Source organism: Heloderma suspectum, chromosome 9, assembly GCF_057233095.1.
Source record: "Heloderma suspectum isolate Gila_16-S chromosome 9, 16-S_ref, whole genome shotgun sequence".
Taxonomy (NCBI): Eukaryota; Metazoa; Chordata; class Lepidosauria; order Squamata; family Helodermatidae; genus Heloderma; species Heloderma suspectum.
Genome location: NC_139466.1, coordinates 36,825,272 through 36,840,985, shown reverse-complemented (window position 1 = coordinate 36,840,985; position 15,714 = coordinate 36,825,272). Strand labels below are relative to the sequence as shown.

General features: G+C 45.7%; 1 protein-coding gene across 2 annotated transcripts in view; it reads left to right on the top strand.

The window, feature by feature from the left end:
- CHRDL1 (chordin like 1) overlaps nucleotides 1–12,868 on the top strand; it is a 65,382-nt gene extending 52,514 nt beyond the window's left edge. The window contains exons 8-11 of one of the 2 annotated variants that reach the window (XM_084813351.1): nucleotides 434–628; nucleotides 2,649–2,816; nucleotides 9,245–9,334; nucleotides 12,738–12,868. In XM_084813351.1, coding sequence (XP_084669477.1) covers nucleotides 434–628; nucleotides 2,649–2,816; nucleotides 9,245–9,334; nucleotides 12,738–12,868 — 584 coding nt within the window. Of the gene's footprint in view, nucleotides 1–433; nucleotides 642–2,646; nucleotides 2,817–9,244; nucleotides 9,335–12,737 lie in introns of both variants that reach the window. The other variant, XM_084813350.1, reaches the window with a different exon arrangement.
- Nucleotides 12,869–15,714: the final 2,846 nt, after the last annotated feature.

Genomic DNA, 15,714 nt, shown 5'->3' with positions numbered 1-15,714 from the left:
TGGCAAGTAAGACCTGCAGCAAAATGTCCTCACCTTCTAAGATGGGTGCTTCTGTTCAGGGTTCCTGCCTGTGAGCCATGCCCTCTTCTGGGGCATCATTATAAGCTGGCCTTCCCCAACCTGGAGCCCTTGAGATGTGTTGGACTACAGCCCCCATCATCCCCAGCCATTGTGGCCTGGGGAGATATGGGAGTTATAGTCCAACACGTCTGGCAGACACCAGGTTGGGTAAAGCTGCTATAAGCATTTAGAGCAGGGGAGGGCAACCTGTGACCCTTCAGAAATTTTGGTCTACAGCTCCCATTATCCCTCATCGTTGGCTGTTCTGCTTAGGGGTAATGGGAGCTATAGCCACCGTATCCCTGTTGCTGATATCTAAGATCTACTTTTCTTCTCTCCTCCTCCTCCTCCTCCCTCTAACTGTTCATCACAGTGTGCGTTTCGAATGGAAAAACCTACTCTCATGGGGAATCTTGGCATCCTAACCTCCGGTCCTACGGAATTGTGGAGTGCGTGCTATGTACCTGCAATGTCACCAAGCAAGAATGCAAAAAGATTAATTGCCCGGACCGATATCCCTGCAAGCAGCCAAAGAAAATTGAAGGGAAATGCTGTAAAATCTGCCCAGGTAGGGATGGCAATATTGCTTTGCATTTAAAGGGGACACCCCATTCCCCAGCTTCAGCCTGAGCCCTTTAAGGAACTGAGGCTGCCATCATTCCCGGGTGTAAGTCCCAACTGAACTCAGTGGGGCTTACTTCTGAGTAGACACATATAGGATTGCACTATAAGGGCTGGTTCATAGGGAAATAGCCACCTCATAGTTCTTTGCTTGTTTAAGTATGTGTTTAAACTGCTTATAGACGTTATTATATGAAGCAGTATATAATTATTAGAAAGAAAGAAAGAAAGAAAGAAAGAAAAAGAAAGAAAGAAAGAAAGAAAGAAAGATGTTTGTCCGATGTGTCACAGAGATTTACAAATTAATAATACAATATAAAGTAAAGAACAACAACAGGAAGCAACAGACAATATACTGTGGAGCAAAAGAGTAATTAATTCCCAAAGGTCAAGCGAAACAAGGTTTTCACTTGTCTGTGGAAGATAAGCAGGGGGGGCTACTCACACTTCCCTAGGAGGGAGTTCCATAATAGCGCGGTTGTTACCCAAAGGCCCTGCTCCTGGTGGAGGTTAATCTGGCCTTCCCATGCAATGGAATCCAGAAAAGGGCCTCAACAGAAGGTCTTAGGTGTTGGGGGAGGAGGGGTTTTGTATGGCAGAAGACTTTCTCTGAGATCATTGGGACCCAAGCCGTAAATGGTTCCCTGTGCAGTTGCTTCCCAAGGGCAACCCTCCCAGAGGGCATGCATAGCTACATGGGAAGGCAATCCTCTGTAGGCTCTGGCCACATGGCTGGCCCTTCAATGTGCCTGTTTGCACAATCACAGTGGGGGAAATAAGCCACGGTGGCTTGTTTCCCCTGCCACGCATGCTGGTCACGTGCCGTCTCGATTTGCTTATCGCTTAATTACCATTCGCAGAGCAGGTTTCTGTGTCATGCCCACCCTCTGACCAGGTTCACACAATCACGGTTGGGGAAATAACTCACAGTGGCTTATTTACACACACACACACACACGGGTGCCAGCGTGGTAATTTGCTTAATTACCCTTGCCAGCACAAGTTGCCATGTCATTCGAACACAGGTGCCATGGCTTGCTGGGAGTGGGAAGGAACCTTCAAATAACCCACAACAGTGCATGGCTTATAGCCAAGCCGCCTGTGTTTGCATGACACGGCAACTAGGGATGTCAGAGAAATCTGCAACGGAACCAAATGAGTTCGGATTTTTATGAATTTGACCCATGGATTCCGCAGCAGACCAGCTTTTCCCTTGCCAGGTGAATTCTGCAGACCACTGGACCATTTTTCTAACCTTCCAGAATTTTGCACAAATTTAATCATAGAAAAATACGCAAAAATTAAAAAAAAAGCTGAAAATGTGCATTTCTCCCATAGGCTAAAGGGTAAAATGTGCATTTTAGGGGGATTTGCACATTTTGTGGGAATTTTTGCATTTTTGCATGTGTGAATTTGTGCAAATTCACATTTGCGCAAATATGAATTTGCGCAAATTTGGAAACTAAAAAAAAAACCAATTCTGTTGATGGGTGGATGATGGAATGAAAGGTGCCTGACAACCCACGAAACACAGATGGAATGGATTTTACACAATCCATACATCCCTAACAGCAACCCATACTGACAAGGGTAATTAAGCAAATCATGCTGGCACGTGCGGTAGATGAAATAATCCACTGTGGCTTATTTCCCCCACCATGATCATGTGAACCCAGTCAGAGAGTGGACATGGTGAAAACAAGCAACAGAGGTTTCCACTGCCCCTCTCTGCATTTTGCCTTTTCCTGACCACCCCCAACTGGGCTATAACAATGTACAACGAACAAATTTAATTTACAGCTTACACTAATTTTAATAGGGTGAGTCGTAGCTTAACCTACCTCACAGGGCTGTTTGAGAGATAAAAGGGTGGGGCATATGATTTGCCATGGGATCCTTGAAGAAAAGGTGGGGTGAAGATGTAATCAATCCATCAAATACGGATGAATCACTTTTTTCTCTTGCAGAAGAAATTGAAAGTCAGGTCCTTGACGTTAAAGACTATCACTGTGGTGAAGAGACACTTCCTGTCTATGAAGCTGTACTTGCAGAGGAGGGAGAGACCGTGCGAAAAATAGCTGTGGAGAAAGATCAGCCGCCACAGGTAGAAATCCATGTGTGGACCATTAGGAAAGGTGAGCACAGCACATTATCTTTCCATGACCAAGGAGGAGAGGGAGGGGGGAGGCAGGCCCAGCCCTACCATTAGCCAGAGTGAAGCAGTTGCCTCAGGTGGCAGATGGTGGGAGGTGGCAGCAAGGTGTTGGAGGAGAGAGCAGTGGGCCATGCCATATGCTCTGTGCCCCGTAAGGTAGCCTGCAGTCTTCAGGGGCAGTGGAGGATACTGTCCCATTATCAGTGTTGCAGACAGATCCATCTGCCAGTCCAGTTCACTTTTCTACATGGAATGGGAGGGCGTGCCTTCTTGTCCTTTGCCTCAGGCACCAAAAGGTCTTGGGTCACCACCCTGTGGGGAGGGAGCTGTGGTAGGGCACAATCCTATGCACATTTAGAGAGAAAGAAGTCCTACAATTCCCAGCATTCCCGAGCCAGCCAGGACTTTTTCCCATCTAAACATGCATAGGATTGCATCCTTAGTCTGTTACGGCAAACTAAACAAAATCTTGTGGTGACTTAGCCACTAACTAGGTCAGCCTTCCCCAGCCTCGTGCCCTCCAGATATGTTGGACTTCAACTTTGATGTGGTATAAAAACAAGTGTTTGTATCCTGAAACACACTAGAAGGCAAAAACAAAAAGAATAAAGCCTTCAGGAACATTTCAAGGATGCTTCCAGTTGGAGGGCTCCTAGCTCTTCCACTCAGAAGGCCTTGTGGAGCTATTTCATGTTTTCCTCCTTAATAGAATTTTTTTCTAGTAAGAAAAAAGGCAGAAGAAGTGGTGGGAAAACATTGGAAGGTTACAAATTGATCTGAAGGCCCTGTCAAATGCAGTGAATGAGACCTGAAGCACATGTTATTTTAAGGACATAGTTAGCTGATACACTTTTTTAAAAAACTCTAGAATAAACACAGAGCCCACAATCTGGATCAGGACACTAGCTTGGGGAGTAAGGAGCCTTTAACCCTCCCCCCCCAGACACACATACACACACACACGCACACACACACACTATGGTCCCAATCCAGCACAGGCCTCCCATGCCTGCAATTTATATTGCCAAACAGCAATCCATTGAAGCAAATGAGTCCATATTTGGCACTATAGATTGCAGGTGCGGGGGCAGTCTGGATTGGGGCTACAGTGGGGGGAGGGTTAAAGCCCCCTTTGCCAACCACACCAGGGTCTGAGCCTGAACTGGGACCCCTGCACTTACTCGAGTGAAAAAGATAAAAGATGGAGCTGCCAGGAGTATTGTGAGCTTTGACCCTGAAGCAGGGCAGTTGCAGAATAGAAGACTTGTCTGCAAGTACCCAAAGGCTAAAAAGTGTATTGTGACAGATGTTTTTGTGGACTAAGCAGTGAATAGGGATGGACAAACTTCAGGGTTGTGGGATCTCCTTTGGGTCTTTTTTACTAGAGTTCCACCAACTAAGGAAAAAGGAAAGGTTCCTCCTGTGCAAGCACCAGGTCATTGCTGACCCTTAGAGGGACGCCGCTTTCGCTGGCATTTTCACGGCAGACTATAGTGGGGTGGTTTGCCATTGCCTTCCCCAGTCGTGACTACCTTTCCCCCAGCAAGCTGGGAACTCATTTTACCGACCTTGGAAGGATGGAAGGCTGAGTCAACCTGAGCTGGCAACCTGAGACCTGGCCACCAACTAAAGCCAGGTGCAAAATTGTGGCCCAGTTGCCTGTTGCACCCTATAAGCCATACACTGGGATTACCTGCCTATACAAATACAAATGTACTTCTGAGTAGCTCTAGATCTGGGACATTGCCAGATCCAACCTTGTCTTCAGAATCTTTTCACATAGAAATCCACTTCAGTGTCCCTCCAAGCTTTCTTCATTTTAAGTGTTACATTCCCCCTCTACCCACCCCATGGTCCAGATATGGATCAGGGCCCTGCACCACTGCTTTTTTAAATGAAATTATGAAGGCTGTCAGCGTTCCCCTTATGATCTGGACTCCCTGAGCAACTCCTTAAGGATCCCTTGCCTCCTTAAGACTCCACCTTCCTTCTTTTAAACTTCCCCTTTCCAATAATGTGGGCTTTAGGCGTGGGGTGACTGACACTCTAGACACAGGGTTTAACCACGACAGTTTGCTGGTAAATTAAAGCAAGCAAATCACACCTAAAGGTATTTACACAATAGAGGAGAGGCATATAAAAGGCATTAATAGAAAATAAAAGTTGCAGAACGCAAGTTCCTTTACCCTAGCTGTACTTAGACTTCTCTAGGCTGCTTCTTCCTGCTCCCTCTTCAGGCTCTGGTCTCTCCAGATCTGCTCTTACTGACTCCCTCTGTATACCCTCCTCCTTCAAAAGTGAAAGCACTGTTTCAAACATGAGGAAATGACAGTTAACTGGGGAAATGAAACTCCTCCTCCCAGGGATACCCCCTCCCAACAAAAACTTTTTGTTGTTGTTGTTCAGTCGTTCAGTCGTGTCCGACTCTTCGTGACCCCATGGACCATAGCACGCCAGGCCCTCCTGTCCTGCGCTCTCTCCCGGAGCATGCTCAAGTTCATATTTATTGCATCGGTGATGCTACCTAGCCATCTCATCCTCTGCCATCCCCTTCTCCTTTTGCCTTCAGTCTTTCCCAGCATCAGGGTCTTTTCCAGAGAGTTTTCTCTTCGCATTAGGTGGCCAAAATATTGGAGCTTCAGCTTCAGTATCTGTCCTTCCAATGAGCACTCAGGGTTGATTTCCTTTAGGATTGACTGATTTGACCTCCTTGCAGTCCAGGGGACTCGTAAGAGTCTTCTCCAGCACCACACCTCGAAAGCATCAATTCTTCGGCGCTCAGCCTTCCTTATAGTCCAGCTCTCACAGCCTGACCTTCTTCCTTTTCCTGTCCTCTAGGCCTGACCTTTTTCCTTGCCTTGCTTCTGTAGGCCTCAATCCTTCACAAAGGCGGTTTTAACATAATGTCTAGTCTGCCCTAAGCATTTGCACTGCTGGCGTCTGACTTTTCATCAACATCGTGAAAAGATGTTTAACTCCACACTGAAAAGAAACACGACGTATTTGCATGTTATTTCAATAGCTGACAATCCATTACTCAACTTTTGATGCTGTCCAGGCTGTATCCAGGGCAAGTCATCCTAATGCGTCATACAACTTGCTCCACTGATTTCAGAAAGAATCAAGAAGACACCTGACTCATAAGCTCATTTGTGAATTCCTTGGCTTAAGCCATTTCTGGATCGAGTGAGAGCAATCAAAGGGCACAAATCACTTACTTGGGTACTCTGCAAGTTGCAAACCTGTTGAGGTCGAAGTGGTTAATGGCAATTGATACTTTCTCCAGCTAGGAAAAAGTAAAGCCCTTTGTAATCCACAGGTTCTTAATGTTTGTAGTCTGTGTTTCCTAGGGGTGCACGAAAGTCACTTACCTGGTCTCGCAGCTTTTCGCGGTGGGGGGGAGGCGCTTCGCTGCTCTCCCCGCGAAGTTCAGGCCGGGGGGGGGAGGCTTCCCGCCTCGCCCGGCCGAAATTCAGGCCGGGGGGGAGGCTTCCCGCCTCACCCGGCCGAAATTCAGGCCGGGGAGGAGGCGCCTCGCCTCGCCCAGCCACGAAATTAAAAGTTAAAAAAAAAAACGCCCCCGTGATAGGCTACGTGACGATTAACGTAGCCTATCACGGCTAGATCTGCCAAGTCAGCCGTGATAGGCTACGTAAATCGTCACGTAGCCTATCACGGGTGACTTAAAAAAAAAAAAGTGCGTACGCAAATGGCGGCCCCCATAGGGAGCCACCATTCGCGTTCCTTATTTGGTCGCTGTAGTCTACGTAAATCTTTACGTAGACTACGGCGAAAATAAGGGCAACGCAAATAGCCTAGAGGTTATGTTGTGGAAAAGCAAGAAAGGAAAAGCTGTTTGTGTAGAAAAGCTCTTTAAAGCTGCCATGAGGAGGAGCTCCAATTTTGATTGGAGCAGCATGGATGGGTGAAAGGCTGTTTAACCCTTTCCACTGTGCTGTGTTCTTGATGTAAATCACCACCTCTCCAAATTTGCTATTATCTGTATATTTTCCACTACCTAGGTTAATAGCAGTTTGTGGGGAGGATAATATATATCCAAAAAAACAGCTAGGGTGGGAGAGCATTAAACACATAGTCACCCATCCTGGGGGCCACTGCTCCAATCAAAATTAAACCCTCCACAGCTGCTTTAATGTCCAAAAAAACATTGGGAGCCTATGAGGGATTGCCACATGATCTGTGTTTTGGCCCTGAGTTAGAAATACCAAATTCCCCCGTTCTGACCCTCAGCCTTTTTTCCTTTTTCTGTAAAGCAAGCTGCTAGTCCTCATTGCATTTAAATACAAAGAGAATAAAATCGCAGAAGGCAGAGGGTGAGTGAGCAGGACATTCAGTGGTTAGCCTTCTGGGTTTGACTTTATTCCTGCCTGTGGCTTAACAGAAAAGGGCAGGGGTTATAAAAAAGATTAGGGGTACAATGTTTAGTCAATTAAATTGTTAGATTTGATAAAATTGGATCAATTATTAAGAAGTGCCCACAATTAATCAGGTAGCAGCGTAAAAAAAGGGACTATTTTTAATAGAAACATTACAAAAACTGCAGGTGAAGTTGCTATCTTAGAAGAGGCATGCTATCACACACGTAAAGGAATGCTTCTTCTTAGAAGAGGCATGCTATCACACACAGAAAGGAATGCTTCTTCTTCATGCAGTCTGCAATGACATGTGCACAAATGACCTTAAAAGAGAACAAAACTATGCATTGCCTTTTTTCTTCAGGGCTAGTGATCTTAATCAATTTAATTGAGTAAAGGTTTAATTAGAGTCATAGAATCATAGAATAGTAGGGTTAGAAGGGGCCTATAAGACCATCGAGTCCAACCCCCTGCTCAGTGCTGGAATCCAAGTCAAAGCATCCCTGACAGATGGCTGTCCAGCTTCATCTCAGTTCAGTTGATTTTATTGTATATAACCATAGGTTCCTACAATTTTGCCACAACAACAAAAGAGGGACAATCACAGAAAAAAAAAGGTTGAACAAGCCACTCAAATCAGTTCATCATATGCACAATCTATAGCAACAGTTTTTAGGACCTTTGCTCTAATCTTTTTAGTTGCCACTGCAAATAAGTCTACTTGATTAGTTACATAAGGATCCGTATCTACAAGTAGTTCGCACATCTGCTCAGCCAAAGTTATGTCAGACATTCCTCCCAGCAAAGGTGCAAGAAATCTTTTCCTAGGACTGGCATACAATTCACAAATATATATATATATATATATATATATATATATATATATAATGAATAATATCCCTATTTCTGGAGCTCCACATATACAAAGGCGTTGGGATGTAGGAAATTGATTCATCTGGGTGATGCCCTAAAAAGAAGCAATCATTCCCCTGATTGATTTAGGTTGCATTCCTATGGACACTTGCTTGGGAGTATGCCCCATTGAAATCAGTGGGGCGTGCATCTGAGTAAATGTTTGTTTGTTTGTTTGAAGAATTTTTATGCTGCACTTCAGCTCGCAGAGTGGCTTACAATCTAAAAAGACACGACACACAAGGAAAAAGGAATGGGGAGGGAAGAGGGGAACATTTAATTCTTTTTGCGAGGCTGGTGGAATGGCGCTCCAGTCCCCCTCATCTCCCTCAGTATAGCCTCTGCTGGAATGGCTTCTGTGGTTCGACTTCTATGCATACGATTGTGCTGAAAGTCTGCGGGGTTTGACCTTTTCTTATCTGGCTGGAAAAATTTTGAATTTCCCTAGCATATAATATGCACGGTCTTGCTACTCACCTGCCCACTCCCCTCAGAGGATAAAGGTTTTGCGTTTAGCAGGGCCAACAAGAGCAGAAGTGTTGGGCCAAACTAAATGTTCTGCTAATCACGCACAGCAGAGCTATATATGATCGGCTTACTTACTTTAGTGTAAGCACATGCAGGCCTGATTCAGATCAGGACCATGGTGATTCAGGAAGGGGATTTAAGCTTTTCCCCCTCCCATTTTTGGCCTGAAATTCCACACACACCCATGGGGGGGGTAGGAAAAAAAAATCTATTTGAATCCCTCCTGCCCGCTGGGGGATGGAATTTTGGGATGAAAATCAGAGGAGGGAAAGTGTACATCCATCCTCCCAGATTGCCATGATCCCAATCCAAATCAGGCCTGTGTGCACTTACACTTAAGTAAATAAGGCGATCAGCAGGATAGACAAAGTGGGGTGCTCGTCATGAGATCTAACCGTAAGAGATAATTCAGTTTGCCATTGGAACAAATGGAAACAATTAAGGCACACTGAAAATCCAGGCAATGATTTGTACACAACATGGTTCAGTTTACTGGTGGTTTAGCTGTACAATCAAGGAGCATGAGGCACAATGCCAACAGCCAGGAGACGGGTCCTTCACTGAGCGTGCTCTTCTAACTGCTTTGCTGCAGGTATCCTGAGTCACTTAGATACAGAGACAGTATCCAAGGATGAATTCAGAGAACTTCCCCACTTCAAGCAGATCACAAAGACCACTCTGAGTAAGTCAAGCCTTCTTATTTTGATTTTTTACAAAACGTTAGATGTGAAATCTCTCTCTCTCTCTCTCTCTTTCTCTCCCTCACACACACACACACACACACACACACACCGACCCTATGCTTCTTCAATCAAAAGTAAATCCTGCTGACTTTTGTGGGGATTCTGAGTCTTCAATAAATTTGCTGAGAATTGCATTCTTAATCTGCTAAAGGAGCAATCCTATGCATGTTTAGGCAGAAAAATGTCCTACGCTTCCCAGCATTCCACAACCAGCATGAGGAACTGCTGGGAGTTATAGGACTTTTTTTGTCTAAACATGCATAGGATTGCACCCTTAGTATGCAATCCTGTACATGCCTCACTGAGTTCAGTGGGATTTACAGCCAGGTAAGTGTGTATAGGATTGCACTGTGATTGGATTAAATGTGCCATTATCCTTAGATATTTGGATTCAATCATTCTGGAATGTAAAACAAAATGCTCAAGATCCAGCAGTTTCAACAAATCAACTGATCTTGTCAGTGTCATGTTCCAGTATGGCCATACCAAGAAAATTCCAGGGCTACAGCTCTGGGGTTGCACCCAATGTTAGTCTAACATTTCAATGGGTCTACTCTAAGTAGGATTAACATCAGATACAACACTTGGAATATATTCTGACCTTCATTTCATTAGTGTGAATCACGGTGCTGTTTACATGGTCAATTATACTAGAAAAACATTTACATGTTCACTGAGCAAGTCAAGAGCTGAAGTGTACTGGGAGTTAAGAATCACTGCTCTTCACCCATTTCTTGTCAGCTCCAGAAATCTCTGATATGCAGAGGTGGGTGGAATACACAGTTCCTTAGAGCCAAATGGTAACCTGACTAGAGATGTTCTGCAAGGGCTAAATCGCCCTACAATTCCTTGCCTATGCTGCCAGGGGCCATTGCTCTCAAATTACCATCTTGGAATATTTTTACAGTGTAAACCAGACCTTAGAGTAATCCTTATAGATTCCTCTGAGTGACTGTGATATAAAACGGAGAGTGTTTCCCTCTATCCATGCATTCCTTCAGATGTCTCCCTGGTAACCTCAAAACTTACCGTAAAGCACGTTATGTAGGACTGCCCTTAAGGTTGGTCCGCAAGCCGCAGCGAGTGCAGAATGCAACAGCTTGGGGATGGCTCCTTTTCAGCATGTCACACCTGTGACCTGTTTCCTCCCAGGCCGGTTTCCTGTTTTGTTATTGGTTTATAAAGCCCTAAACAACTTGAGACCAGGTTATTTGAGAGAGCACCTTCTCCCTTACCAACCTGCTTGGTCACTGACATCATCGGATGACGCATGCCTGGTGGTTCTGCATGGACCTGAGTTCCATTTAGGGTCCTCTCAGAAAAGAGCTTTTAGGGCACAATCCTATGCAGATAGGCAGCTGCCTCCGAACTTGGAGGTGACTGCCTATCCAATGCAGGGCAGGAGAAGCACGGAGGGGATCGTTCCCTCCACGCTTCTCCTGCCCTGCATTTTCGGCTAGACAACTGATTGCAACTGTCTAGCCGCGGGAGGGCAGAGCGGGGGAGGAGGCTGCCATAGAACACATTGGATGTGTTGTACAGGCATTTCCACCCTGCCCGCCCCAGAATGCCCCATTTCAGCTGCTCCATGCTCCTCTTGCGAGCGCTGAGCATGGGGCTGTTCTGTGCTGCCTCCAAGGCAGCGCGGACGTGGGGGGAGGTCGGTTCTCCGGGAACCAACCTTGGAGCACAGGCTCCAAGGTCGGTTCCCGGAAAACCAGATATCCTATGGCTGTCTGGCCACTGATTAGCTGCCATAGGATTGTTCTCTCCGTGTACTGCTGATTGGGGAACCTCACCCATTCTGTTTCCCCTGGGGTCCCAATCCAGCCCTCCAAGGTGCCCCAGATGACAACATCCCCTTTCTCTAGCTCCACCCCCTTTCCCCCAACCACTGATAATTTGGCAGTTTCCCAGGTTTTGTGCAGTTTTTTCCCCCCTTCTTAAGCATTGAAATGCCTCTCCTAAGGCTTAGTTACTGGCAGGGATCGCTGTAAGATACAATAGGCTGGTATTTTTTGTATTTTTGGCCCCATGGCTTTGCCTTTGGCCACCACCATTAATGCAGGCCCCTAAGACCTTCCCTACTACTGAATTTGGCCCTCAGGAATACTGGCTCCCTCTCTGCAGAATTCCCTGACAACTGCTGTCAGACAGGCGGTAACGTTGCTGTGCTTTCAGCGTCTGTTAAAGGAATTTTTATTTAAACATGCTTTTCCTGAATGACCAGCCACGGTTTTATTGGCCTCACCTGATTTCAAATGTTTATATTCTTTTGTATTTGGATTGTTTTTTTCTTTACTGTTCACCTCTCAGGAATCTTTTTTAGATATAGGTTTGTATGTCTGGTAAATGAATAAAAATAAATAAATGTTTCCATATTTAGGAAGTTTTGTAGGTTTGCACATCTGCTCTCTTCACTGCTAGAGCCTTGTGTGGCGCAGAGTGGTAGGCAGCAGTATTGCAACTGAAACTCTCCCTATGACCCGAGTTCGATCCCAGCGGAAGCTGAGTCTCGGGTAGCCGGCTCAGGTTGAATCAGCCTTCCATCCTTCCGATGTCGGCAAAATGAGTACCCAGCTTGCTGGGGGAAAGGTAGTCACGACTGGGGAAGGCAATGGCAAACCACCCCACTGTAGTCTGCCATGAAAATGCCAGCATAAGCAGCGTCCCTCTAGGGGTCAGTAATGACCCAGTGCTTGCACAGGAGGAACCTTTCTCTTCCCTGCTACAAGTAGGGTAGGCCACATGTATAAGCACTCCATGTGTACATCAGAGCACATATGGGGCTCTGGTACAAGGGAGATGGGGTGCCCCATATTACCCTAAATTCACACAATAAATGTAAATAGAAATGCCCCATATTCTGATTATCTGACTGGGCTTACGATCTTCCCAGCCATTTGGTTAACTGTGATTTAAAACGTAATCTACTTGTGAAAATGTTGATACATGCTCCAGTAATTGACTTCAGCTTTTTATGCAGTGGGGGAGGGGGATGATTCAGGTTTCATAGGTGTTTTTTGGCTGGATGCTTGCAACTTTAATTATGTGGAATAATACAAACCTGAGCTTGCTATTAGATGGGATGATAGCCTTTACACAGGCAGGGTATCTGTTTATGTTACAGTTCTCAAGCTTTAGACGTGCCTGTGTGAACCAGCACAACCCAAATGTTTTTGTGGGGACCGTCAATCTCTTAGGAAAGACATGAATGTATGGTATCTTCCCATCAGGTTGGAATCCAGATGCTCTTGCAAATGCCTTGAAGTGTCAATATCTTAATTGGTATATCTGCTTTGAAATTGTGTAAGTTTTTTTCTGCTTTTTTGGTTTCTTTAGACCAGTGGAAAATATTCAGCGAGGGAGAAGCCCAGATAAGCCAAATGTGTGAGAGTCAAGTGTGCAGGACAGAACTGGAAGATCTGGTGAAGGTTTTGTATCTCGAGAAGTCTGAAAAGGACCACTGTTAAGAGAGCACTGGAGAGGGAAATGCAAGAAAGACGAGGAAGGCACGGATCTGCAGCTGGAGTGCGGGCTTATTTCACTTGTCTTTCCAGTGCCCTAAAAACCAAACTTATAATGCAAGCCAATATTCATCTCATGCCCAGCGTAACTTGCTGCTTTGTGCATAGATCTGTGTCAGGCCTTTAAATATCTCTCTCTGAGGACTAGGAGGCTCTGCATTACTGGCTGGAGAGGAAGGAGAAGTTTTAGTTTCATGCAAAGGATTGTTGCTTAAAGTATTTGAAAAAGTTAACTTTTGGCAAGCATATGATCAGGAGAAAACCTAATAGGTGGACAAGACTTAGCAAAGACAATGTCTCCTCTACTGAGTGCAAATCCTGAAATGACTCATGTGGTTTGTTTGTTTGTTTTTCCTGGCTGGAAAAGAAAATACAAGGACAACGGTATCAGAGGGCCTGAGATGTAAAGCTAGATTTCAGGCTAACAAGCACCTTCTGCTTTTAAAGCAGTGTCTTGGGGGCGAATGACACACTACGGGCTAACATGCGTAACTGTGCCTTTATGCCTTTTTTTTAAAAAAAAGAGCAAAGTAGGTTTGGGAGTAGGAACAGGTGGATGAGCAGGAGGGCACTTAACCCCCATAAAACACATCTGGAATCATTCAAAGAGGAAGTAACCGGGGGAGGTGTTTTTGAGTGGAAAAACAGCTGGTGATGAAAGGGTCAAGCTGTCTCTCTCCCTCCTGGCACTTCACCACTCGAAATTCCCCCTCGGCTGCCTGAAGCTGCTTTGCCTTTCAAAAACTGGCATAGGTTGTCTTGCTACATGCCCTAGTGCGTGACATGTAATTTGCCCCTTAACTGTTGAAATAGTAGGCATTAGCAAGAATCACTCTTATTTTTCTAGTAATTTGAGGGGAAAGTTCAGTTTTTAATGGTTTTCACTTTTCTGTGCCTCTGACATGTCCCGGGAATAAAACATGAAAGGCCAGTACAGTACAGCTAGCCCAAAGCTACATTCTGGTGATCCCTTTTGGCATGGGTCTTGTGGTCACTGGGCTGCCTATATGAAGTCACATCCATCATAGGTGCATATAAATACTGTATTGTTTGCTATCCTCTGCTGTGATGAAGAAGAGCCAATCCGGATGTTACACCATATGCAATTACTAATTGTATGTTGTTGTTGTTTTAATAGAGGAAATAGAAGATGTGGGAGACCTGATCTGGATCAGGACCCTAGTGGGTAGGAGCTTTAACCCTTTGCATGGGGAGCTTTCCCACCTTTGGATTGGAACTGAAGTGGAAGGCAGAGGATTCAAGCCCCCTGTCCCCCTGGCCCCAACTAGTTTCCTGATCCAGATTCCCCTCCCCCTGCACCTATTTACTTTAAGCACGCACACACACATTCACACAATTGCTAACTAGTAAGTTCTAGTTTGGCCTTGACGTGACATCATTTGTTGCAGGAACCATGGCCCCCATTCATACCTTCCCCTTTAGCTAGACCAGCTCCTGCATCATACATTTATATCTCTTAATGATGTCACCGTGATACCATTTGCACATATCTTTCCGAGCAATTTCCCTGAACTCAATTTCTTTCTGTTGTTTGCCCCCATGAAAAACGGGGAGGGAGGAGATGATGATTCGCATTTTGGCTCATTCAGCATATGGATAAAGGAGACCACTGCCGGAAGGAAGGAGAGAATTGACAAGCAGGGACCTTAGCTCGGTAGTAGAGCACACACTTTGCATGTAGAAGGTCCCAGGTTCAACCCCCAGCATCTCCAGGTATGGCTAGGGAGAAGGGGCGACAGCACCGGGTCTCGGTTATGGAGGACCCTCCAACAAGACACCCCCCATGGTCCCCCTCCCTCAGCAAGTCTACGTTCTCCTTGCCATTGTCACCAGCTGCTCTTGTTTCTCATCTTCTTTCTCAGCATCGCTGCTGCTTGCTTGCTTGACCACTAGAGAGAGCCAGTGAGCAAGGAGGGCAGTGGCATCTACTGGTCCTCCTTCTCACCACCACCATTGTTTGGACAAGAGGCAGGTGGGAACAAGGTGTTTGCAATGATGAAGAAGAGGAACAAGTCCAGGGCCCCCTTGTCAATGGTCCTCTGCTAGGGCGTGGGCCTCAGCTGGTACCCAACTATTCCTACCTTTGACACCAGCCCTGTGCAGGGGTGGGGGGAGGGGAACTCTGTCTGAAACCATGGAAAGCTACTGCCAATCAGTAGAGAAAACACTGAACTAGATGGACCAATGGTTCTACTCCGTAGAAGGCCAGATGACAGCAGTGGCTGCTGCACATCAGAAGCTCATTGATCTATTGTAATGTGGGCTTTCGTAGGCAGCAACCTGTTTCATCCGGCGCAATGCAAGATGCTAATTCAACACCGTAGAGTTCAGTCTACAGGGCAGTTGTTTCCAAACATGGAAGTGGCGCCTGAAGCAGCATACACCTCACCGGTGGTAACTTAATGAGCACTTAGATCTAGTTCTGAGCAAATGAGGTGGTATGCCCCTTTCTGGAATGTACCACTGTGGGGTGGGGTGGGAGGGAAGATTGTTGGAAAGGGTACAGTACTTGTATTTTATTATTATTTTTCTTATTTTTGAAAGGGAGATGAGCCACCTGTTGTATTTGTGACAAGACAGGTGGGACATAAGGTGGTGTATTTATTTGTATGATAGCAACTTTTTAAGAAAAAGGAAGAGCCAATATAGTGAATTTGCTTAAGATTAACAAATACACACCATAGCCCGGGTTGGGGTTGGGATGAGTTGTCCCTCACCCCACCCCCAGTCTTCCCAAGATACATATGTGTAACCATTATTTATGTACTTGT